Source organism: Amblyomma americanum, chromosome 10 (assembly GCF_052857255.1).
Source record: "Amblyomma americanum isolate KBUSLIRL-KWMA chromosome 10, ASM5285725v1, whole genome shotgun sequence".
In the NCBI taxonomy this organism is placed as follows: Eukaryota; Metazoa; Arthropoda; class Arachnida; order Ixodida; family Ixodidae; genus Amblyomma; species Amblyomma americanum.
The window spans coordinates 10336990-10364239 of NC_135506.1; the positions used below are offsets into that span (position 1 = coordinate 10336990).

Genomic DNA, 27250 nt, shown 5'->3' on the forward strand with positions numbered 1-27250 from the left:
AAAACTTAGAGGTAGCGCGCATGAGAGAAGGTTTAGCAACGAAACCAAAGTCTGCGTGATAATTTCAGTGCCTGCATTGGGCGAACTAGCAGCTTTCTTTTTTCCCGCGTTCTGCATTAAAGCGGTTCTTAAGTCGTTTTGATGGTTACAATCCAATAAAAGAAATTTCTACAGGTTGCCTTTGTGAGCGTTCGAGTGAAATTCTGAAAGCTCTGCTTGGAATCCGTCAGTTACAAATAAGTTTTAAAAATTGCTGACTGGAACTGATTAGTGCAACACTTCACCGCGCTTCTCAGCCACACCTACCTCGATGACGTGAATGAGCAGTCTGGGCGAAATTTCTCATTGGGCGTGTTCAGTTGACGTGGGCGGGATGGGACGCGGAGGGTGAAGTACCAGCCTGTCTCCTTTATTTATTTCTTTTGAGCACACCAGAGTGTATGAGACGAGGAGGGAAAGGAAGTGCATCATTTGTGATCGTGATGAAGGTTCCGCGAGTGAAGATTCTAGAATTTGAAACATCTGTTGCTATAGGTAACTGCCAATCTAGATAACTAGATTAGTTCTGCATAAGCGTCCGCCTTGAGAGTCGTAGCCTAAAGCAGTCGTTTCACTACTTTTTGCGCATATCTGTAGCCGTCATGTAACATGTTGTTTCAGAAAGCGGATTTTGAAGTTACTCTTTTGAACGAAAAATATTACCGAACGAACATTCTGGAAGATACTCAATTGATGCATGATGCTCAACACATTTTTTTCATATTTACCGGGCAGTCTTTATTATTTAACCACGATTTAACCTGTGGCATAGAGAAAACTTCATCCTTGGCGCCTTCACTAGAAGAGCAACCCGCCGCGGAGGCTGAGTGGCTTTGGCGCTCAGCTACTGATCCCAAAGTCACGGGTTATATATTCCGACCACAGTTGAGTTGCCCCATGTCCATGGAAGCGAACTACAACAACGACGGTGTGTTATGTGATGTCAGTGAACGTTATAGAACCCCGGGCAGTCTGAATTCATCCGGAGCCCACGACTACAGCGCCCCTCATAGCTTGAGTCGCTTTGGAACGTTAAGACCCGACAACCCCCTGCAACACGCCTCAGCAAGTGACTGAACCGGATGCTCCACTAAGACGTCGAAATGTCCTTCTCTGTATTTGGGATAAGTGCTGTATTGCATTTGCTCTATTAGGCAAATAACTGGGGCTACATACTTCGGAATCCATTGTGGTTAACAGCGCTTAGACACAGGGACAGGGGACAGAAACAGAAAAGACGACGGCACAGGCGCTGAAGTTCAACTTTATTCCAGAACCTCCGAAACACTGCGTGTATACCCAGAACACAGGCGCCAACAGGCGGCGATTTTATGCACTCGTGGCAACTTCATCTCTGTTTGTCTATATGTCTTAGTTCCATGTTATCGGACCATGCAGTTCTTGAAAATTCTTTTTGTCAAACCGCTCCACTGTTTCACATGTTGGCGTTTTTTTAAAAGTGGCTTGCTTACAATTCTTTTTTCTCACCCTGTTCTGGTTTTATCCTTTCCTGTTCTATCCTTGGCTTTCTATTTCTAGTTTTTGTTGTTTTACCACTACTTGTCATATCACTTCTAGTTGCCACGAGTGCTTAAAATCCCCGCGTGTTTGCGCTTGTGTTTTGGGCATATATGCAGTGTCTCGGCGGTTCTCGAATAAAGTTGGAGTTCAGCGCCTGTGTCGTTGTCTTTTCTGCTTCTGTCCCCTGTCCGCGTGTCGAAGCGCTGTCAACCGCAATGGATCAGCACCAACTATAGCCTGACAGCTTGTCCTATTCAAGTTCTGATCCTTTGGAAGCTCGGCAATATGTGTCGGCTCTGGACGAGACAAGGGAAGGCAAAGAGGAGCGGTGGTGAGACGCGTGCGCCGGATGCCCGACTCACTTGGTACAGCCTGCGCCTCATCTCTTATAAAATCTAGAACGCGAGAAGCGCTGGTGCCGGGTACTATCAGGGCGCGGGATCATGAACGTTTGAATGTGACAGTACACAGCAGATTGAGAAATCGAGCAACTCCGCCGCCGTGTTGGGCAGTGCACTGGCATTACGGGACAACAATCACCGGCCGTGATGGCATTGAACTTCAAATTTTTTTTTTTTGCCGAATGCAAAAATTTGTGTGATAAAATTCACTGAGCACAATTTGCCTCATGTCAGCTATGCAGTGAGCCAAATTTAGGATTTTTACTCGGTAGACCTCAGCACAGAATTTACGGCTACATACTAAAAATTTGCACTTTTTTTAGTTTCAGAGTTTCCTTTTTCTATCCTGTAGGACTCCACAGATTTTAACCAAGTATTGCATGTTCCCGGTAGCCGATGAAGCGTTTTATATTCCTCAAAATTGCAGGTGATTTAGCGCGGTTAGGTCAAATTCTTATCAGCTAGCTCGGCTAGAACTTCACTTGTCACCTGGGTTTTGTGTTTCGAGGCTAGGATTTCTAGGTCAAGCGTGCTTCCAACAAATATCGGTGAAATCGGACTTGGGCTGCTCCAGAAGAATATGACGTTATAGCGTTAATGGGTCAATGCACATATATGTGGAATTGGTCACATTCTATGTTACATTCACAGTTTGGTGAGAGTCCGCATACCCCTCCTGGAGCAGCGGTTAAACAATGGGCCAATGCCCTGCGATGGCAGGTGCCGCCACCGATGGGGCTTGTGAGACACAGGTTATTGCATCCCGAAAAAAATTCAAAGTTACGTGGAGAGACTTGATACAAACACCGGCGAAACCTGAAGTTTAGGATTTTAGCGCTGGCACACTAAATAGAGGAAATGCAATGCCCACACTGCATGCCGAGTGTAAGCGTGTCAGAGGAAGGCACAGAGCACGGGATACCCCACCCCTTATTTTCACGGGAGAAAGGTAGCGTTAAAACCTTAATTGGATAGTCTATAGACTGTCCATTCATAGACTTTTCTCTATAAATTCCATAGCCTGTCTATAGACAAAGCCTTAATATTAGTCTATAGGCAATGCAAATTTCATGGACACTCTATGACAATCTATACATTTAAGCAGTGCACTTTGAGTAGACTTTTGTCTATAGACAGTCTATAGATTTTGAATAGAACAAAATAAATATTTACAGGAAAGCAGTATAGAGTCTAGAAATCCATAGACTATCTACAGACTACTTTTATAAGGGTCCGATTATCTCAGCCTAGACCGAAATTGCGCCTAGCAATGTCCAAACAAGGCAAGGAAGGCAAAAATGAAAAAAAAAAACACCAAGAAAGCTGCCAATAAAGCAGCAAATACGAGGTGGGAAAATAATATGTTTGTTCTCTAGCCGGCTACAGTTACGGATAGAAGATTCGGCGAACAAAATCGAGAAACAGGCGCGAGAAAAAAAAAAGCATCAAACTGACACCCGAAATAGGTGCATCAGAGAAGAGGGTCTCGCTTTATTGCCGTTCTTTGAACGAACACGGACACGGGAGGCCTTTCAGTCGGTCGGCGTCAACGCCAGGTGAACCTTAAGCAACTCCGCCTGTTACCTGGTCGAATTGCTCGGAAAGTTTGCCCACTTCAATGCCGACACGCCTGCTTTCTATCTTTGTAACTGCGTGGTCTGCGTGTCACAACTTTGTTTTTTTTTGCCTTTCACGAAGCGCGATCCCCCCACCTTCTACTAGTTTTTAGCAAGGGCCTGCTTTGTTTGGAATTTCGCCAGAGCAGGACTTTTCGAAACCAAATGCTTGAAATGAAGTGTCTTGCCCTTATTCCTTTGTTTCTGCTTTTTCTTCGTTCTTGCAGAAAGCTTCGATCTTCCTTGCTTTTACTTCAGGTAACCATAGCAGAAAACTTTTTACGGCCCTTCTTCGATGGCTTAAAGTGACTTGGGGGTATTGCAAAGTTAGGTAGGCATCGTCGTGCTGAAGATGCGTTGCAAAAAAGCGCACCTTTTTTTTCTGTCACCTTTGTCATTAATAACTAAAACGCTTGGCATTCTAGGCGTAGAAACTTTGCAGCGGCCGAATATATCAAAATATATGAGAAACCACATTTATATGTTTTAATGCAGTAACATACTTGTACCTAATGCCCATCGAAAATACAGGCAGTTTGCCTTCGCAATTTGTATTGGGCGTGATGGAATAGTTCTGTTTTTGTTTTATTTTTCTTCGTTACTGCCAGCAACATGAACCGTGAACTCCCGACTTTGACATTCTCAGCTTTAATACCAGAGCATTTTCGATGATTATATGCAAAAGAGATTAAATTATTAAAATGGAGTAATTCGCTTCTGGAGCCGAATTAATACATACACAGCTTTCTGTCTTACTTCAGCTCGTTCAACTATAACTTCGCCTTATAAATGATTACAAGCTGCATTATAGCGGTGTTCAGAAAATTAATATTCTCGCACTGGAAGTCACTGTAAGCAGGAACATAGAATAATTAAGCGCAAAAAAAGCCGAATCGTATGGCGAGGCGTCCTGACAACAAAATAGTTCAACTGCATTAGTGTGCTTATATTTCAGGCGTACTGTATGTAGCAGTCAGTGTCTCTATGGTAGCTACTAAGCTAAAACAGGCAGGAATAATAGAAGCATTCAGAGGACAAAGAGCGACAATGTCGTTCACGAGATTCATTGCTTGTGGGTAAAAGTTAATACCTTTATAATTCCTTAGTTATCAAGGTCAGTGTGAAAAACAAGAGCCGTACCGGCATAAGTGCTGAAAAATGCTTATTTTATTTATTCCATTGTTAAAATATTTTTCTTGAAACGAAAATGCCTCCTTGCAGTGCCTTGTCGTCAAGAGCAGCTGGGTCTGGGATAATGCAACGAATTTCTTAAAAATCTTTTCTATGTCAATATTCCCCAACACTCGTCATTACCTCGAGTGACGGCATACCCGTATGTTGTGTCTACCGGCGTGGCCAAACTTAAAAGTAGAGCGGAACTTAAATGCAAGCTTCTGTGTACTACACTGGAGCTGGTCTCGAAGCTTCGCAGCGAGCACACATTCTTGTTGAGGCAGCTTCGACTGTGCCCGTCTACATTCGACGTTGCCATCGGCCAACGCCGACTTTCTACGGGAGGAGTCGAGATAAATTATTTAACTGCACCACGCTGCAAACAGTCACGCCAGCGTGTGGTGATTTCAGTTCAGCTCGCTGTGCTACTCGGCTTCACCGACCTAACAGGAGAGTCGAAAGTCAAACTAAGCATCGCCCTTCTGGGCACCGCTGTCGTTAAGATGTTTTCCATTGGCCTGAAAGGTTCCTTATGTATACGAAGTAAAGGTATTCGAAACCAACATAGTCCGCGCACAACTTGATCAACTGAAGGAAGTTGCAAGCACGGAGCAGTGCAGAAGGAAGAAAGCCAAAACAAGTCAATGAAACTCGTTATATAAGTCTAAAAAAATAAACTACTGCTCTAACAGAAAAGGGCAAGAACGCGAAAGTTTACAACACTGAGCGGGCCCTGTCCACTTCCGTCTTGTTGTCCGCATCTGTCAGCACAGTGCAGTTTTTTCACAAGGTGGATTTGCAACAACCAGCTCAAGTTGACGCTGTACTGCCGTTCGAGAAGCCTTGAGAATGTATGCATGTTTCGGAGGTGTCCCACGTATGCCCAAAGCACGCTGAATATCCACGCAATAAATTTTTTTTATCTCCGTTTTGCTGTCGCTATGTTGGTGGCAAAAGAATGGCAAGTGTTCTGGGGGCTATTGGTTGAAGTGCTTTCGCGCTGCCTACAAATGATAACGTTTTGCAATGAATGTGTATAAGTAGGGAAATTTATGCGGCAATAAATTTTGATTTTTGATTACTTAAAAATAACTAACATATTGATTGACTAGTTGATTCTCATTAATTGATTGATCAATAAATTGGTTGGTTGGTTGATTTAGATTGATTGATTGATTGATTGTCTGACTGACTGACTGACTGACCGACCGATTGATTGATTGATTGATTGATTGATTGATTGATTGATAATGGAGGACAACAAACACAAGCCATATAATTTTACGTCCTGTGTCTACTGAACCTTACTTGAAGGGCAACTGCATAGGTTATAGAAATCGACGAGCTAAAAGGAGTTGAATGCGTGAAACTTGCATGTAAAGCATGCGAAGTTCATTCGGGATAGCATTTGAAATAGTGACGTAATCGCCGGTTAAAATCGCGACGGGCTTCAAGCTTCTCCGCGTCGCACCGCGCCAAGAAAAAGGGGGGGGGGGGGCATAATGACGTTATCGAAGGTGTCGGTACATTTTCAACGCACAAACGCTTGGTTTGAACGGGAAAAAAACCGGCGCCACTGAAGGTAAAGCCCGCCGAGCGTTGTTTGGCAGCATCCAACGAGGCATGGCGGGGTGTGGTTGACGGCAGCGGTGATTTGAGATCTTGCCTTCCGTGACGTCACACTCAATTTCCCCGCACTCCTTCGGTGCTGTGAGGAGAAGCCTAAAATTCAATCGTTCACAACGTCACTATTTTAAGTGCTAATGCAAAAACACTTGGCATACTTCACCTACAGCCTATATAGGTTTGAATCCTAAAATGCCGCGGAATTCTCAAAAAATGGTGCAGTTGCCCTTTAAGTAATGTTCAGAGCGACTGGTGCAGCAAGGATGGACGACACTTATGTAAACAAGACTCCCTTATATTATCACTGCACCCTGCAACGGTGAGTGTGCTGTCCATGTTGTTTAGGTGAGTAGCGCGCAACTCAGAAATAGAAAGCACTCATGGCGACCGAAATTACGCTGTTAGCTGCCCACAAATCTGCCGCATCCCAGCCAGGCGAGAGCACTCACCCTTTTGTCAGACTTGCGCTGCGCGTCGTAGATTTTCCATATGAGTTCGGGTCCCGCAGAAGCGGTCTGGCGGCCGATCTCGTAGAACTGGGATATGGGGTTTGCCTCCAGTGGCGTGGTAGGCCGGGCGCGTAGCTGGACGCATGGAGAACAAAATAAAAAAAATACATCACTACAAATGTCGCTTTAAAATGAAGGAGTATGCGTAGTGTACGTTCACATCTCAGAAACTGAAGACTCCTTATGTACACTCTTTTTTGTAATCCACCAAACGGGGTCTTAAAAGAATAAAATGAAATGAAACCGCTTTATGTTTTTACTCTGCACTATTTGTGCTACGGTCACACCTCTTCATACTACAACACGGCCATTGGACAGAAAAAAGTAACAGTAAATGCCCTGTACCGCATTTAGACTGAATGCACAAAATCTAACATGAAAATGTAAACCCGCTCCTTCAACGTGACATTGGCAGAGACCTGAAGAGGTCTCCTGAAAAGGTGAAGGTAGAGACTTTCTTCCTGGCCCTCCGGCCCTTTAGAACTTGACACGCGAACTTCGAAAAAGGATTGGTTGTGGTACCGGACAGTGTAGTAAAGTCATGTCCGAGTGCGCTCACGAATCATTTTCACCTGAATAGTTATGAAGGTGAGTACTGCAGGACGTGCCCGCAAATGTCACTGATGCATGAACACAAAAGCTGCTAAATTAGAACTTTAGTTTGAGCTTGGTCTTCATAAGTGAAGTGCGGCAGCCCGAGGAAACAAGGACAAACACGAAAGCAGCAACAGGACACGCACTGACGCACCTGTTCTGTGAGTTGTTTCATGCTCGTCCTCAATGCCCGTGCTTCCACTATCCGCTAACCGAAACTGTTGCCGCGAACTGCGGATTCAAGACTGTTGGCTCGAATTGCCGAGTCAGCAGTGTTATCGTGAATGCGGACTCAAGAGTGTTGCTGCGAAGGGCGGACTCTATAGGACTTAAACTAAATGCGGAAACGTGTGAGGGCCCCATGTAAGGACTCAACAGAGCTAACAGAAAATAATAATTTGTTTCTGAGCTAGTTGGTGGAGCATGACCAGAAATAGAGCCGACAAGTAAACACCACGCAGGAAGAAAGGACGTGCACGAGGCTGGCACGTCCTTTCTTCCTGTGTGGTGTTTACTTGTCGGCTGTATTGATGGTCAAGCTAACAGAAAGGTCTGGACTGAAGAGTGTTGTCTGCAAGTGTTGATTAAATAATGTGGCCAAAAGTATAGATGAATTTGTGTTGTTCCAAGAAGCAGACTCATTAGTGTTGCCCCAAAATGTGGTGCCAGCAGTGTTTACGCAATGTTCAGACTCAATGGTGCTGCCGAGAAATGCGGACTTGGCAGTTTTCTCGCAGAGTGCAGACCCAGTAGTGTTGCGCCAAACTGAGGACTCAGCATTGTTATCGCAGAGTGTATAATAGTGTTGCAGGGAAGTGCGGAATCAACAGTGTTTGGCAGAGGGCAGACTCAATCATGTTGCCGTGCAGTGCGAAATAATGAGCGGTGTTTTGGCAGAAGGTGGGCTCCAATAATGTTTCGACAAAGTGAGGACTCAGCAGTGTTTCGGCAAAGTCGGGACTCAGTAATGCTCCCAGCGAATCGCGGACTCGGAAGTTTTTTTTTTTTTGTAGAGTGCGGACCCTGTAGTCTCGCCAAGAAATGACGACTGTGTATGCATGACGACTGTGTATGCATAATGATGACTGTGTATGCATAATAGTGTTGCAGGGAGGTGTGGACTCAACAGTATATTCGTTAAGTCTGGCCTTCACCGTGTTGGCTGGAAGATTTACTCAGCAGTGCTGCCAGGATTAGCGGATGCAGAATTTTTCCTGTGAAGTGCGGACGCGAAAACTATTGCGCGACAATGTAGCCAGGCTGGTTTAGGAATGGATAACCGCATTGGAAATGGTGTTTAGCCGTGGGATGACCGCTGGATTTACAATGCATAACAGCGTTGGAAATGGTGTTTAGCCGTGGGATGACCGCTGGGTTTACAATGCATAACCGCTTTGGAAATGGTGTTTAGCCGAGGGCAGACCGTTGGGTTTACAGTGCATAACCGCATTAGAAATGGTGTTAAGCCGTAGGATGACCGCTAGGTTTACAATGCATAACCGCGTTGGAAATGGTGTTTAGCCGTAGGATTACCGCTGGGTTTACAATGCATAACCGCGTTGGAAATGGTGTTTAGCCGTAGGATGACCGCTGGGTTTACAATGCATAACCACGTTGGAAATGGTGTTTATCCGTAGGATGACCGCTGGGTTTACAATGCATAACCGCGTTAGAAATGGTGTTTAGCCGTAGGATGACCGCTGGGTTTACAATGCATAACCGCATTGGGAATGGTGTTTAGCCGTGTGATGCGCACCTTGTCTCCTCCGCCGGGGTTGACGAGTTCGGCGATGACCGAGCGTCGGCGTCCGCCCTTGGGGCTCACGGGCAGGCCGGCCACGGACAGCTTGCCCCGCTCCTCGGCGGCAAGGGAGGCCGGCAGCGTGGCCGGGGACGGAGCCAGGGCCGGCGGAGCCGAGGAGGCGGCGGCGGCCAGGCTGCCCACCCCCGCCAGCGTGCCCGCGCTGGGGGCAGCGGCCGACGGCGGCGAGCCGGCGGCGGCCGCAGCCGACGCCAGCTGCAGCACATGCGGCGAGCTGGGCGTCCTCGGGAATATGGTGGAGACCTTTTACGGGGCCCTGCACACATTGGGGGATGGGACGGAAACAAAGAGAAAAGGCGCGATGAAGAGTGAGCCTTCTGTTCGGTATTCAAGGAAAAGACAGAAGAAAGAAATTCATACATCTGTCCTATACTTCACGGTGCGCCTAAACAGCTAGGTGTGTTCCTTCGGACGGCCTTACAATACCAGGATACACGCTTAGCAGGAGAAAAAAAAAATGTTCTCAACTTTCACTTTCTGTTCCCGTCTAAATCAGCAACAAGGTTGGTGCGCCCGGCAACTATACTAAGCGACTTAACCGACATCAACGCCTTGCCTCTTAACGGAGGAAACCATAAACGTCTCGCTCACGATGCAAACGCGAAATCCGACAGTGAGTCCCGCTTTCCCTCGTCCAGGGTACTTTGCAGCGCTTTAAGACCCTTGCTTATTTAGACGCTGAAAAGCCAGGGATAACTAATAACGCGTCAGTTATGTTCCTCAATAACGCCGTTTGCGGCTTCTAACGTGCAGGAGATTCGCTGGCATGGAAGAGCTTGTTGTTTTTATTTCGGCGTCACAAAGGCAAAGGCGAAATATGCTTAGGTGCTTAGCCGCTCTCTGCCGCTGTTGGAATGGAATCGCAGCCGTCATGCGGTGGCGCCATCTCAACGGGAATATTGAAAACTGCGGCAGCGCTCAATGTCCGATAGGGTAGGGCGTCTCTTAGAGTCGTTGCCATGAAAGGCATTAGCTGGTAATGCGGAAGAACAGTATCCGAATGAATCAGCGTACTTTTTACAATGCTGCTGCTCATTAATAAAAAAAAAAACCGGTACTCTGACCTATTGTCCGGTTAGAGTTTCTAGAACGGAATTTATAGTAATCGCGAGAGTCGCTCTCTTTCTTGACCGGTCTAGTGATGAGAATCGTGATGAAGGTTCTCTTCCTTCCTGTCTTCTTTCACTCCCTCCTTTATCTCTTCCCTTACGGCGCGGTTCAGGTGTCCGCCTTGATGTGAGACTGATATTGCGTCATGTCCTTTCGCCAACAACCAATTTAATTTAATAGTAATTGCGAGAGTCGCTCTCTTGACCGGTCTAGTGAGGAGAATAATGATGAACGTCCCACTGCCTAATGTACAGCTGAACGTCAAATGTCGAAAAAAAAAACACGTCATATATGGCCACAAGTTGTAACCATTCACTGTGTGCGCAGCTTCAATGCCACCAGTACAATGCTGTGTTCAGACGCGATGCGTAAAATCTGTTTTCTTTAATCCTTTATTTTTTATTTTGCCCCACCCTCCACGCACAACATATTCGACGGCCTGAGGTTGCTTATAATGAGTCGGCAAAAAAAATGGAACACGAAAATGATTTCCTTTGCAGGACATCCTGCGGCAGATTCATCAGTTCTTTGTCTGAGGTCAAGTGGAGGACCGCGTTCAGGAAATACTCTGTTATGAAAGTTTGAAAACCGCTGTAAAAATAGTTGCTTTTGCGGAGCTCAGCTGACACACGCTTATCTCCTGTATACATTTCACTCTTAACGTACGGATAGTTGAATCGATCTCCTTTTGTTTTCCGACCGACTAACGTGCGTTAATGAGAGATCAAGGTATAAGGAGCAAATCTAAGCGCATCCTATTCGCCGTTGCACGGTTATCAAAAAGAACAAACTTTCGTCGAAAGTTAAGGGCCTCTGCAGAGAGATAAGAATCGAGCCAAGCAGTTATTATCGTGGATTAGGCTCAACAGATCGAAACATCAATCTCACGTACCAATGGCTTCACATTTAACAACTTAGACACTGCACTATAGAAGGCCGTTCTCTCTCAGCTTTACGCCACCACCGCCCACTCGAGAGACTTCAGGAAAAGCTGAGCTTGTTTCGTGGCTAAATTGAAAGCCTGGATTTTAGGGAGGATCTCAGTAAAGAGCAGACTTGTGCATTACAGTGTACAGACAATCAGATTGCGAGGAAATACAAAGTTAGGTAAAGAGGTTTAGAAGACGCCACTTACGACTAAACAAGGCCGCAACTAAGATCCTACAGAACATAATGTGCGCGCGATTTGAAAAATCTCGTTTAGTTTTGAAGAAAGCAGTAGCACAGAGGAAAGTATTTGGAGTTGCCGTTCCGAAACTTGACAGATACTTCTATGGAGTCGAATTCGATGCGGCGCTTTTGCTCTTACTTTGATTATTGAGTGGACTTGATATTTTTTTGTTTTTGGTGATATCCTTGAGAATCAGTTAGTGAGAATGTCCGCTAATATTTTCTCGAAAGCTGCACGCACTCTTGACATGCATAGAATCGGAGCATGCACAATAAAAAACTGAAAGGAGACCACAATGCTAAGTTATGCGCCTTGAATCGCTGGCGTGATGATCAGTTTCGCCAAAGTGAATATCTTGAGGTTCAAGTTTTCTAGACATTAGATCAGCACTCTGTTTCCTTATTAGGTATTTGGTTGCGGTGATGAATGCTGAATTAATGATTTCGTACCAAGCTGTGTAATATATGAAGAATCAAAAAATATTTTGATTGCCCACAGCATCGCTTCGTGATGCAAAGCCGATGAAGAGAGAATTATATGACGGATGAGGAAGTCATGATATATTTCCTGCGGATCATGCTAGAGAGGTAGGTCCGCAAACTAGGCTACGCCTCAGTTAAAACATTCGGCGAAATCTGATGCTGCTGTTGCTAAGTCGTTGCATGACCAAAGCCAGACAAACAGTGTGACAAAGAGCAAGCAGGATAAAGAAACCACAGCAACACCGTCCATACAACACAGCCAGAGCAGAGTCCTTCCATTTTCTACCGCCGCTTCCTCTCTTCTTCTTTCTTCTTTTCCAATAATTTTTCTTTCTTCGCCGCTTGGATTGGCTTATATTGGCTTGAAGCGTTGCCAAAAGTTGCGACGGGCTACATTAACACGGCAGGTCAATGTGGACCCTAAACAACGGCTCTCGACGCACAATACCTGACTACTTCGCACTACCGGGTATGCTCAAAAATATGTATTCTCAGCGAGAGCACTACCTTTTTCAATGTCTTCTTAGCCTCCCGAATCATGCTGTAAATGCCTTTGGCTCATGTGCAAGAACCGTCGGAAATGCGTCAAAATGCGGGAGTTTAGCCTTCGTGCCTCTAAAACTTTCTTTCGCTGCTCTTAGCCAACCATGCGAGACAACCTCGGCATCATCGTGCTTTCTTCGAAATGGCCTTCGCCTGTTTTATAATCTCTTTTCACAAACTGTCCGTAAATTTCCCATCGTCCGAGCGACTCTTGAACTTTCTCACCCCCTTTCACACGTATCACCTGTTTAAATCTGTCCGACTTGAATTTGCTGTGTAAAGGAAGCGTGCTCATGCGCTTGCGTGTGGGCTTACGAGTACACTCATTTACGCACACTCGTGCAGAGCCAGTACAGATCACCGCCTGCGCAAGAAAACGAAATCAAACAGCAAGCACGTAAAGAGAACGATCAACTAATGGTTCGAAATTAAAAAAAAGATCTGGTTGAGGAATGGGACGTCGCGACCCTAATTAGGTGACCGCTGTCCAGCAGAGAACACCATTGTTTTATGAGGAGCCGTTTAACACGGTCCATTGCCTCGCCAGAAGGCATTTTTGATGCGAGAAGGCGACTGCTCCAGTGAGCCTTAATTTCTATCTCGTCCACCGCACTTTATGCACCGAGTACTTAGGGGAAACAAAAAAATAAAACAAATGTTCTACGTTCTTCAGCGACTGGCCGCAAGCAAATCAGAGCTGCACGACGTCCACGCTAAATAAATAGATTTCAAAGAGCCGAACAATCTCAGGTATAAAATCTTGGACGTAGAAACCATAGATTTCTTTCCATTGATGGGGAAAAAAAGTTAAAGCTTTAAAAAGCGTGTAAAATAGTTTAAAAGAAGAGCATTTACGTCGACGAGTAAACTTTAATGCCTTATATATATAGCGGAGCCCTTGAATATTACAGTGTGTCATAGAGGTCCTAAGCTGCTAAATAGAGGGGCTAACACGTTTCACACCGAGTCTGAAATTTATCTGATGCACCCTGCGTGCTCACCGAAGTTCCAGAACGGCCGCTAACGAATATCGTGAGTAGGCTAAGAGAAAGGAAACAAACAATTACAGGACAAATTAGGTTCTCCCATGTGGCATGCGGAAAACGCTCGTTCAGATCACACCTGGGGGTTGCTACTTTCTTATTGTTTATCTCAATCTACTTGGAAATAAAAAGGGGGAATAAAAGCCACTTGGTAGTGCTATGTGAACAGCTTTCCAAACTGGGCTATTTGGTGTTTCGCTAGACACTAAGACAGTGCTTTAGTGTAAAAACAAAATTCAGGGGGGCACTTCGTAGGCCTAAAGTGCGGTGAGGAGAAAGCCTGTAGCGCTGTGTTACTACTTGTGTCACTGATGGGTGGTTAAGGTGTTAAATAGGTACACTATTATTTCTAAATCTTAAATGCTGGAGACACTGGAGGGCGCTTGGGAGGCATCCGTCTGATTGGACGCCTCTCCGCAAACACTCTCCAGCGTCCTAGACAAGGAGAACTACATATGCGTTGGCAGGAAGTAGAGTATTCGTTAGCACGCTCGGCTGTTGAACGGGAGGATGGTGGTTCGAATACCACCGTGCAGAAGTATTTTTTTATCGACTTGCTGGATGTAACGCCGGACGGACGGGACGCCATTAAAGTCTTTCGCCTTAAAATATAACACTGATATGTTATCGTTCTTACAACCAAGCCTTGTTAAGAGCGCAAGAGAGTAAATGCTATTTCTCTGATCATGGTTGCCGTGGGTGGCCGAACACGTCGCCTCCAACGTTATCTTACCTAACATAGCCTCTTTTAAATTTCACTGCACATTCTTTAAAATAAGGATAGCAGCAGTGTGGACTGACAACCTGGTTCTTAAATCAGGAGTCGGACTACGAAGGTTCATGAGAACGTGACGTAAGATCGCTTCGTGACTGGCTTGTAGCCGCAGCGACAACATTCCCGATTATCCTGGTGCGCGATGGTGGAGACGATAGGTAGCCATGAATAATTGGAGAAATCATCGCCCTTGAGTAATAATCTCCGGATATGATGGCGCAAGCGTTTGAGGCGTTCTAGGCTGGCGCGGCATAGAATCAGGTTTATGTGTTGACGCTGCGTCATTCGGAACGAGCTCTCACGTGACCTGGCAACATGAGGGGCAATCTTCTATTCTTGATTTTGTTATCTTTTATTGCATTGTTTTTTCTACAAGTAAGTGCTGTTGCTACCAACGCATCTCAAAATCTTTTTTTTTTCTTTTCCATGCTCTTGTTGGACTGCGCTAATGAGCTTGTTAGTTAGAAATTCGTGAGCGGAAACTTGAATAGTAGTAAATTAGGCGGAAACCATCGTCAAAGATAAAGAAGAGGTTCAATGAAACCAAATAACAAGTGCTAATAAAAAAAGGCACAAATCAGAGTTACTTAAACGGCTGCTCCCGCTGGCATAAAAGGAACATGAAAAACACAAAGCATTGAATTCACCGCGATGAATAAGCCTAACCTTGGCTGTCGAAAGACTAGGCGTCTTATTACTGGTCCAGGAAATATGAGCAACGAATAAGCGGAACTCAACAGAAAAGCCAGCTTCCATTAAGACCAGTGTCTGTTAACAGCAGTGAGTGTGAGAGTTTCCTTCTGGCTAGGTGGTTGGGGCCGCAGTGATGTTGCAGAAAAAGAAATGGGCACGTGAGTGAGGAATTTTCTGATTAAGCTTTCGCGCATAAACAAGTAAGAATTTTTGAACAGGAGCTGGTGAGCAAAGGAAAGCGACTGCCCCGAATTCCAAAAATAAAGGCTAATGGATGGATAGTGGTTAGAGTGTAGTTGCGGGGAAGTCTAGATTAGGTTTCAAGCGAAGGTTAAAGCGCCAGATTTATGTTTGCTAGGTTCTAAGAAAGGAATGGAGAAAAAAAATAACGCATGCTGCTTTCAACCTCACGGATTTCACATGTCTGCTACCAAAAACTACAATTATTCGGCAGGTTCTTTTGAAAGCAGCCATATATTTTGGGCTATCAAAAGAAAAGCAGAGTTCAGATAGATAAATGGGATCACTGCTGTGCTGAAGTGTGTTATTTTATCAGTTTCTGGAACAGGATCTAATATTCTTTGAAAGTCATCCATTCCATGAGAACCCGTTCTGTATTTTGTTAATCTGACAGCCCTATATTACACCACCTCTTTTGCGACGACCAAATATTAGCGAACTTTTTGTTTGAAGCGAAAAATACAAGTAAATGAATTAATACGGTTTCACTTGTTGTAGTACGAATTATGCGAGCTTAATTAAGAGGCACTCAGGCACTTTGACATTCACCGGAATCTCAGAATGTTGACGTATCTGCAGTCAGCACTTGCAGGCAACAGACTTCTGTGAGCAGGTGCTCAAATAGTTCTCAAACGAAGGTATCGTCAGTGCTCGTTACCTAGTGCTCTGATCTGCGTGTCAGAGCTTGAAACCTTCCTGAGTTAGCACGTCCTTACGCTTCAATGCTCCAGCGGGGACGCGCGTGAAACGACACGTCCTCGTTTTGCCAAGCCTGTAGATATTTGCTGGAAATTAAGTCAACGTCAGTCAGCTGCGGCGGCTCAAAATCACAACTGTTCTTGTTAAGTTGGTCGCTCATGATTTCTCCAAGGGCTACCATCTCAAGAAGCTAAGGAATACGGACTGAAGAAACGAGCAGACGGAGAGACCGCTGACTGAATAATATTATTTTTATCTTTTACAAATGACCGACATGTGCAGTTCCCGCTTCGGAGACTGATATTTTCGTCTTCAAAGTGTAGCGGGACGTCACTGATGCGATGTTATGCTACAGGTTGAAGATGAAAAGAACTGGTTGCATAGCGACCAGCCCCCGGAGTCTTTCTTTAAGAAAAAAAAGTCACTCAAAAGTCAGGACCTGTCCCGTCTTCGACTTCTCGTTCCTTCAGTCTCTGTAGGAAGAGGAAGGAGGGGAGAAGGAGGAGGAGGAGGAGGAGGAGGAGGAGGAACAGCTTCATTTGATGGGAGCGGCCTCACCTGCGGGCCGCTGGGCCCTGGACCCGACGCTGGCGGTGCTGACGATGCCGATGACGCCTGCGCTGTTGTCGCTCACGATGGGGCTGCTCCTTCGTCGCTTCGTGCGGGGACGGGGGCGGCCGCATAGGGGGTCTGTCGTCGGTCTCGCTCCTCACGAACGGCACGGCGTCGCTTGCTGCGCAAAACGGGAGACGGCGATGGCAGGAATTAGCGAAATACGACATTGCTGTTATCGCTATCACCCACACAAAGAATCACTACTGCATTGTCACGCTCGAGTTTGCCTATATAGGTACAGTCGGCACAAAATTTGACGAACCGTAAATAACAAAAGCTACACGCAAATTACACACGATCATTGCATTACTCCTTTCGTGTGGTAGACGTGGAAATGGGCGCGTAGAGGCACGAGCAAATATATTTGTTATTCTTATACCTCTGCTTAGCGCTTGTTTATCTTTATAATCGTCTTCTATTCGGCACAGAAAACACGACTGTTTCCTGTTATACTGTTTATGATGAAATCATAGCTTGAAGAAACGGCATAGGTACACAGAAATGTCATCGCATCCAGCTTCCACAGAATACGGCTGAAATGAAAATGTGCCTTAGTGTCCTTGGCACAAATATATATTATAGTCTCATGCCATGAACAGCACTAGTAAAGGGGCCCTGAAATGATTTTGATGATCATATGCTAATGGGACAGATCTGTATAGGTTGTATTTGTGAGCTAAGGGTCAGGTTTAAAAGCCCTGCGTGGACCGTATAATTTACAAATAATTACAAAGAAGTGCTGCTTGCAGCCGACAATGACGACAGCTGACTGCACGTTCTTAGCCGCCCTTCCCACCGTGACGCAGAGGGGGGGGGGGGGGGAATCTGGGCAAGCCTTCTTATTGGGCGTGCCCAAGTGACGTAGGGGCGATGGGACATGGCGAGGTACAGTTTTTATGTTATTTTAACCTGCCGACTTTGTGTGTATGAGTTAAGAGGAAAAAGGAGGAGCATCATTTTTAATCGCCGATATTTTCGATGCTATTCAAGCCAGCTTAAATATTTTTTGATGCAATGACTAGTCATAGAGTACTGATCGCTCGTGCTCTTCTCGTAACCTGAGTAGATATCTGTCCGCGCTCTGTTTGACAAAAATTCAAAGATATTTTTCGGCAGTACGTCCTGTTGCATATCGTTAAACGTTCTAAACGAATTTGTTCGATGCTCTGCACGGTACAATTGTTCCGATGTCTAGGTGATAATTCTGTGGAAACAGTACACCGTGGAAAGGCCGAAAACTTAGGGAAGATGTTGACAGAAGCAAGGAATATTCTTTATGTGTTTCCTTTTATGTTCTACTCTTTACGTTCAACGCAGCAGTACCGCATAAGGCCACCAAATACACAAGTAGACGTCGACACTAAGAAGTTGTTGATCCAAACACGTTGTTTACGTAAACGATTAGAGCGCCTTGCTCGCGTTGATATCGCTGACGAAAGAAGAAGGCGCCGACCAAAAGAAAAGATGGGATGACATTTCGCTACTTTAGTATTCTTTCGCATATGCACTTTATTGCTCTACTGCTTCGCATTGCGGAATACCAACTTAATCTATCTAACACAAATTTACAAAAAATGCGCTATGCATTTAAGGAACTCGAAGCACCAGGTATAAAGCCAGTTGAATGTTAATGCGCTCGTCGCTTTAAAGGCATTTATGAACACTTTCAACACTTTTTCACGCGAATCTTAAGAACCGGAGTAGTCAAAGCGTAATCACCACACACAATGCTTGCCTCCAAACATTACTACTCCAGCTTAAACAAACAAAACTGGCATCGCGCAAATCTTTCAAGCTTTAGAAACAAACATATATCCTTAACGAAAATCCCTAGTTAAACTTCCTGCAGGCGGCCGATCATTTTAACGGGCACCACAGACGGAACAAATCACCGTCTCCACGACGCACATCTGCTTCAGATGATTCCCGCCTTTCCGCAGACGAAGCTCTCCCGATCATTTCGCAGTGCAGTCACGTCCGTGGCGGAAACCAGACGTGTTCTCCGCTGCCCAGGCAAACAACTGGGACCGAGCGTGCGCCGGGATTTTCTCCGCGCTCGCTCGGTTTACTCAAAGACGGGAGGCACGAGGGAAACACGTAGAGCGTATTGGGGAGTTCTCGTGCGCACCTGACGTCGGGCGTATAATTGCGAGCTGTATCGCGTAGGAGCGAGTGCTCGGGCAGAAGACTTGTTGGTTTACACTGGAGGACTTTCGAATGGAGAGAGCGGGCATGTTTTGAGCGCTCCAAAAGACAAGGACCACGGGCAGGAAGCGAACGCAGGCGTTACGCAGAACGTGCACGACCGGTACCAACTAGCCCAGTTTTTCTTTTTATTAAAAGAAGAGAGACGCGAGATTTCCTTGGTTGGCTCGTGAAAGGCGAAAGCAGACCTTGTGTAACAATCGCTTCGCTGCATAATTCATTGCGAGAAAAACGAATTCCTAAAGTGAGGAACGGCAGAAACGGAAGCGTGAAGAACACGTGTCTGGCCTGTTGCTTCACACTGTACAAGAAAATGTCGTATAGCAGAAAGGCTTAACCTACTAGGACAATATGATACTCGTGTTGTATACGGCGGGCGAAGGCCGGGGAGCGGAGGGGGGGGGGGGGGGACGTTTACACCGGCAATATATTAAAAAAAAAGTTTCGTTGACACCACCGCTCCATCTGAGACATTCCCCCTCCCTCCCTTCCCTCTCTTCTTCTTTCTTACCCTCCCTTTCTTCTTTAAGAATAACTTTTGTTTATAGGTACCCAGACACTCTCAAAGTGCTTAGTTTTTGCTTTTTGTGGGTCTGTCCCACCACGTGTACGTGATTGTCACTTTCGCCTCTTTTGCAAATCGCGCGAACATTTTGTGTCGAAAGATCACCTTGCTGGTCCTGAAAAAGTTTTAATGATTTAGTCTCGAGTGACGAGTATCTTCTGTCGCTTTTATATTGAAGGTTTCAAACCAGAATAATCCAAACGTTTCTGTCTTAGCGAGCATTGGCTTCTTGGAAAAATCATGTTTTCCAAACGACTGCATTTATAGAGCCCTCAAGGCAGGATATAGAAAGTTCTAATTAGTAGAGGGCTGAAAGCGCAGCGCAGTTGTTATTCTGTGACTTAAATACCATTTGCACACCATGCATTCATTTAACAATTCAATACTTAAATTTATTTCTTATTTCGTGCCACTTACTTCTGCGGACTAGATGAAAGCGTCAGTATGGCGTGGCATTTGATTCAATGATGTTTACTCTCAATTGTAAGAATCTCTGGTGGGTGTGATGATGCATACTGCACTTAGAAGTAGATGGGTATTACTTTAATGGGACAGAAAATCTACAGATTGTTACATCTCATAGAAGTTCTACAAGACTCGATTCAAAGCTGGTCCCAGCAGTATTTGAACTAAAATATGCGAAGAAGTTTCCAGGTAAGCTGCAGAAATCACCAACAACAATCTCGAGATAGCGTCGCGGAAACATTTGAGCTTGGCACCATCTTTCCAGAAAAATCTGGTCGTGCTTTGTGCAGCAAGCAAGGTGGCAAGACAACGTGCAAGGTACAAAGAATGCGGCAAATGAAACATTAAAGACATCATAGCACAATATACACTGTGTTTAAAAAGCCATCGGAATTTTTTGACAATAATGCCAACCATAGAGACAGCATTGCGCGATGCGCTTTTTTTTTTTGCAGAAACGCACAGAAAAACACAAAATGTTTGCAATAGCAAAAAATTTAATTGCCTCATTTCTTACTGATAAGTGGCGCGGTAGCGCCACTGTGCAATCTGCTGACAAAACCCGGAAGCTAATCCACCAACTGTCGGTTGCAAAATTAACTATCTTAGAAATAATTTTTTTCATTATGCTTTTTAAACAATTTCATGTCCTTCTGCGTATGTTTTTGAAATCCGCATCACTCTGCTGGCTCTAGTTTTTTTGAATTACTGAATTATCACTTTTTTCGTGAGTTCCGGATTATCTGGTATATTGCTTGCTTTTGAATAAATTTCCAGCTGTATACGATAGCACGTGTGAGTCTCTTTTGCCTTGGTATACCCGTGCTTTGCAACCCTAATATGTCTTATCCACGCACCCAAACAACTGCTTCTGTCTTTCTTATTGTGTTTACACAATCCGTTAGAGGATTACCATTGAAAAGTCGTTCGTCCTCACTGTTATTTTCCCCGCGTCGATGTGAAGTAAGGTCGTCGGTAGATGAAATACCAAGCGAGTTCAAAGCAGGCTTGTTTCGCATCCAGACGGGTGTAATACCTTGATTCGCGCACTTCGAAATTCTGCGACATTTATCTGACGGTGCTATTAAAAGCTAATCAGCGTTTCACTGACCTAATAATATAAAACTAACTTTACAGTTCAATAGATGCCACAAGGTAATGCCCCATTGGGCAGCAATAGATAAAAACTCATTTTTCAGCTTCATGATAGGAGGTCTTAGGCTGGAGATAAGTTTTGGAGAGCAAGCGTGAAATAAGTTTTCATGTCTCCTGCTTAAAAAAGAAAACTAAGACGATATTGTATTCAAGGTGCTGAAGGTTCCCATTCTGGCGCAATGAAACACGGTACCAGCGTTCGTGGTGTCTACTCTTCCTTTGTTCCTTGTCCTTTCGCGCTGGCAGCGTGTTTCGTTGTGTAAAAAAACAGCAAATAGCCCAACTACGGGCTCTTAGTTCATATAAATAAATAAATAAATAAATAAATAAATAAATAAATAAATAAATAAATAAATAAATAAATCAATCAATCAATCAATCAATCAATCAATCAATCAATCAATCAATCATCAATTAAAGTTGAGCGCTGCAGCTGCGCAACAAGTTAATTTCTACTACACAATGCATGCCGTCTAGAGCTCACAGGTGCAGGCTGCGTTGAAAAGTGCGACAAACGCAGCGCATATAAAGCATTATGGCTGTGCTCTGCTGCACGAAACAACGATCTATCGTTTGGATTTATTTTCTTCTCCGCGATCTAATTTTTAGCTTTGAAATTGCTTGCAGCCCGTGCAGTGTTCTTATCTCTCCTATCTACAGAAACAACGCAGTAAAAAAAAATGCCGTTTTGTTCAGGGCTCTGCGCTCCATAAACTTTCGCAGCCGAGAGTGCTTTTACTTAACGAAGGGTAAAAAACAATGATGGCAGCAAAACTCACGAATTAATCTCAGCAAGTATCAAGTGCGCATACAAAATTCAATCGTGTCGAGTTTTAAATGCAGCAAGCACAGCACAAAATAAACTTGAGATGGAGTTCCTTGACGCGGTAGCCTTTCGTGAGGAGCGAATCCCTGACAAAACAGGGAGGTCTGCTTACACGGCGGGAGAGGCATACAGCGAAAGAGAGAAGGACCATTGAAACTCGGACAAGAACGTACGACCCAAACGGTTCGCCGGACTCTCAATATTCCGGCGGTGGGCTTGCAGCAACTGGTGACGTGAGAAGCATACCGTTTAGGGAAGTTCGAAAGAACGAGAAGAGAATCGGAGAGCATTTTCGGACTGCTCGATTTGCATGCAGTCAGCGACACATGTGTTGGCACTCTTTGCACATCTAAAGAGGGAGGGCCGGTCATCCCCTTCACAGCCTTCCCACTCAAAGCCAAAGCGTCTCTGCTGTACACGTTCTCCCAGTAAATGTGTGCGGCATTGTGGAGGCTGAAGCTGTGGCGGCAGCTGTCGAAATTGTTTAGATAGGGACAGATTTTTTGCACACAAATGACCTCTATGGCTGGCACAAAGAAATGATTTTTTTCTTCAGTTTTATTCCGTTCTTGACGCCCGTTCTGGCGGCGTGCTCAAAATGACGTTAGCTAGGGCGTCAGTTTCGTCTTGACCAAGAGAGAGAACAATCAGAACGGTACATACTGATGCCAATTAAAACGTAAATATTCTTTTCAATCTATTATATTCCCTCCTTATCGTCCACTCCAGTGACTGTCAGGCCCCGTAATGAAGGGAGAGTGGCAGTGGTTCAGTCCATTCAGATAAAAGCAATAGAATTTGAACAGAATCGATGCATCTGTCCGTCCGCGTATTTTGGATAATTTAGATTAGTTGTTAATTGCTAAACCAATCCCAAAACTGGTTTTTTTTTATTTGTCCTGCTTATATCGGCATTTTAACAGAAATCACTGGTTCCTCCATAATTCGATTACCTAAATTTGGCTCCTCCAAACTCTTTTTCTTATTGCGAGCAGGATTGGGATCGGGGCATAGGAAGCCTGTCGATTTAGCGCTCGACTTATATTGCAGTCAGTACTATAACCAAGTAAATAGTCGCCAGCGCTATTTGCAAGAACAAAAAAGGCTGGCATAAATTGGTGTCCTTAAGTGTCGTACTCATTGTTGAGGTGCTTAGCCAAATCTACTCATTGTTGACAGCCAGTCGCAGACCATTCATTCGACCAGTGGACAGCTTTGTGAGTCCGGTTTCTGACTAGCTGGCGAAAGCTGTGTCGCTTCCACACCACTGCACCGCTTTCGGAGAGGAGTGCCCCGCGATCCGCATTCGGCTCGCGTCCCGCCTGTTTGACACTGCCGCCGAACGAAGCTGGAACGACCGCCTCGGGGCATCCGAGCGTGCGTGGACCTGCAAAAGCGCCCCCTGCACGCCGCAAAACAAGCAGCAGCGTGAATAGTATGGCTCCCATTGAAGGGCGAGCTAACTTCGGGGGCTTTTTTTTTATTCCTTTCTGTTATTTCTACTCTTCAGATAGGCTCGCACTTACTGCACCAGCCGGACCTACTTTTTGTACATATGAAGCATTTTCCCAACTCGCTCTCCTCTTCCAACCTGCTTGCTTTTTGTCAATAGCTCTTTCACTAAGGTCATGATATTGTGTTCTACTTGTTTTTATTATGGTGATAAGGTAAAAATGAAGTCATGCGAGTGAGTTTGCGGGAACAACTTTCTTGAACACACCCAGCTGTCTTTATGAGCCAAACATTGAACTCGTGACCGAGTTGGAGGGTTAGCACCAACACAGGAATCCCCCCAAAAATGATGCAACAACTCCCCAGCAACATACTGAAAGCAAACAGGATGGTAGTAGGTGAGGCAAGCAGAAGAGTTCATGATTTGTCAGCACAATGGAATGTCTTGTTACGTGACAAAGAATTGCGGCTTGGGCTCGTTGTTGAAACGACAAAGTATATTGGCGAGCGATGTCACTGCGATGTGTATGCAACGTTGCTGGTGGACAAGGATTTGAATAAAGAAAACAAGAACGATTGTGAACTACTATAGCACAACCGTACAGCCTCAACAAAAGGGCAACAGTTCTTTCAAATTCTAATAATCGAAGAAAAATTTATCCCAGTGCACAGTTTGGACACAGAACCACCACCACATCACAGCAGTTACACTAATAAAACAAAAACGGCTGAAATGTCGTTATCGGTTCAAAGCATTGATCACTTCGTCTCACCTTGCTATTCTCTAGTTATTTAGATAAGATTAGTTTTATGGAATTGCTTACCTAGATGGTGCGACGGTTCTGGGCTCGAATTCTAGGCCAACATGAATTTTTTTCCATAACTCTCCCGATTTTTAAAACCTACGAAACTTTTTTTTTTGCAGCTGCACAGCTGCGTTCGCGTGGATATAATCGCTTTATTGTTCTTCTGATGGGTGAGCTGCTACTTGGCGATAAAGAACTGCAGGGTAAGATTATAGGATGTCATCAAGAAAAGAAGTGTTTCACCAAGCAATAACATCTCCTCTTTCGCCTTTTTACGTATGTGGCCATCAAAAGCCCGCACACCCAAAAACATGCAACCAGACGCTAAAGCATTCGTAAAAGGCTCTTGGTCGTGAACGGCCCATTATCAATAAGGAACCTCAGAAGCACCCGACATATAAGCCTGATTTAGCTTAGCACGTGTTTCAGAGTTGCGCCATTGCAAAAAGAAACGTTTGGTTTGAGTTCTGCAAGAAGTCCTGTACTAAGAAGACTTGCTCATCATAAACATATGTCGGCCACTTCGTACACACCAGTGCTGAGCTATTCAGCAGCAAAAATGGGACGCTTGGCACCCAATCCACGTTTATTTAACGAGACCTTTTCATGGACGCCTTTGATCGCCTCAAGAGAATGGCCAGCAAAGAGTTCGTGACAGGAAGGCCCAAGAAAGGCAGCATGACAGCATGGAACTGCATTCGTGAACGTAGAGCCGAGAAAACAGGGCAGCGAACCATCTGAGCTATAAGTCGACCAAATAAGAGATGGCAGGATTCGATTCCCTTCGCAAGTGCGGCACGGAGTATTTGTAAGTTTATCGGCTCCTTCCATGACTACATGGTTTCGCTGTCTTTTATGTTTGCATCGGTCGGCTCTGCTCGAAAGAATACCAGTGTTATATTTATTTCTTTTTATTTCTTCCCAGATGTTTTTTTTTTCCTGCGCAACAACGTCCATCTGCGGGAGAGATGCAGCAAGCGTTTCAGGCTGATTCCTTTTCTGCCCCAGTTCTGCGCTGTTGACACGAACTGAGCCAGCGTCGAGTAGGACGTCGGGAAGCCTGGATGACGTGCCTTGGTTCGACGACTGAGTTCTTCGCCCGTCTACACCTGTCGCGCAATTTTTCTCTTTTTTTTCTTGCTGATAAAAGATGGACGTCGGTGCCAAGAAGGGATTTGGACCTCTTGTTTTGATAAAGAAATAGGCGCTTTATCTTCTAGGCTGATGACAGAGCGACGATGGAACGAGGGTGTTAATAGGTAAGAACATGAAAAATTTAACGCTTGTATAATAATAATAATAATAATAATAATAATAATAATAATAATAATAATAATAATAATAATAATAATAATAATAATAATAATAATAATAATAATAATAATAATAATAATAATTGGTTTTTGGTGGAAAGGAAATGGCGCAGTATCTGTCTCATATATCGTTGGACACTGAACCGCGCCGTAAGGGAAGGGATAAAGGAGGGAGTGAAAGAAGAGAGGAACAAATAGGTCCGTGGTGGAGGGCTTCGGAATAATTTCGTCCACCTGGGGATCTTTAACGTGCGCTGACATCGCACAGCACACGGGCGCCTTAGCGTTTTTCCTCCATAAAAACGCAGCCGCCGCGGTCGGGTTCGAACCCGGGAACTCCGGATCAGTAGTCGAGCGCCCTAACCACTGAGCCACCGCGGCGGGGCAACGCTTGTATGCGCATTTATTATTTTTATATCGTGAACTTCCTGCGCATTACATGAGAAAAAACTTCTTTATTGCTGATGAACCTTTCATTTTAAAAGAAGTTCAACGTGTCTATTATATCTCACAGCTGTACTTCTGTATATCGGGAAATCCTTCTTGTAGTTAAGGTGTGTATTATTTTGTTTTTTGTTCATTGTGTAACCTTTTTCTTGGTTCTGCAACCTGAGTGTGCTTCATTATGTCAACTCTGAGCCGGTCTGGCATTTGTACATGATGCAGGCCTCCCAATGCAGCTTCAGCCTATTTCATTGCCTCCTAATCATCACACTTTACCAGTGAGCGTGAGCTGCCGAAAATAAACTTCACCTTACGCACTCTAGGCTTGCTTTTTGTGTAGAAAACTCCGTCGTGAACTCGAATTGGCTTTTGAATGCCCTGTAAAAAACTCGTTTATTTTCAGTCCCTCTGTATCAAGTGTTGAGAACTGCCAAAGAAAACTGGATGTATTGATAACGCCTAATAACGCGGCATTATTACGACCTGAACGAGAGAAAAAAAAGTAAGTTTTTTACTTTTGCGCGAAGGATGCGCAGTGACTGCAGCTGACGTCATCTCTGTCCTCCGTTTGTTGACTCGAGGGGAAGCTAAACCAGCGAGTGTGTGATAGGTAAACGTGACAGTATTTACGGAGGGTGTAGGCAGTTCTACCTAACTCGACGAAGTGTAAATGCCAGAGCTTTGCAAGGAGCCGTGTGTGCTCATCAGATTAAAGTGCGCAGTGAAGTAAGAGGTCCAAGATAGGGCGTTGCTGGGTGCCTTTTCACGACAGGATGTCCGCTGTACTCCTCAAACGGAGTGCAGCGATGTGATTGGCTGCCGCCTTGCTTTGAATGTTGTAGATTTTGATGACGATATGTGTGAAATGCGCGCGCAGTCTGACTGCTCAGTTCGAAAGCCTTGTATTTGAATTAAATACAAATGTTTATTTTTAAATTAGAAATTTAAAATTACCAATCAAAATTTTTAATCCAAATTTAATTATGGGCTTGTCAGGCGGTCGCGAGGACTGCTTTTTCCTGCCGCCCTCAGTTTTTTGCAAAGAAAACTGAATCGATTGTTTGATTAGTTAATTAAATAATTAATTTATTGATCTATCGACCGACTGATTGATTAATTAATTAATTGATTGATTGATTGATTGATTGATTGCTAAGCTGATGGTTATGTGAATGTGATGTGTCCTGCCTTTAATGTGACGGCCGTTAAGGGCATGTTCCTCAAACATGCGGCGTTGCTTAACCCAAAGGAGAGTAGGGAGTAAAGGGGACGGGAAGGAAAGCGAAGCAAGTGCACCATGTCAGATGATTGGTAAGCATGGAGTGACGTCATACACGGCATCACTGC

At 44.7% G+C, this 27250-nt stretch overlaps 1 protein-coding gene across 1 annotated transcript in view; it reads right to left on the bottom strand.

Moving 5' to 3' along the window:
• The window catches only part of bma (SCY1-like protein bma), a 183341-nt gene that overhangs the window by 136264 nt on the left and 19827 nt on the right, over window positions 1–27250 (bottom strand). The window contains exons 2-3 of the mRNA XM_077640381.1: window positions 9236–9544; window positions 6826–6960 (exon numbers count right to left, since the gene is read on the bottom strand). Coding sequence (XP_077496507.1) covers window positions 6826–6960; window positions 9236–9544 — 444 coding nt within the window. The remainder of the gene's footprint in view (window positions 1–6825; window positions 6961–9235; window positions 9545–27250) is intronic.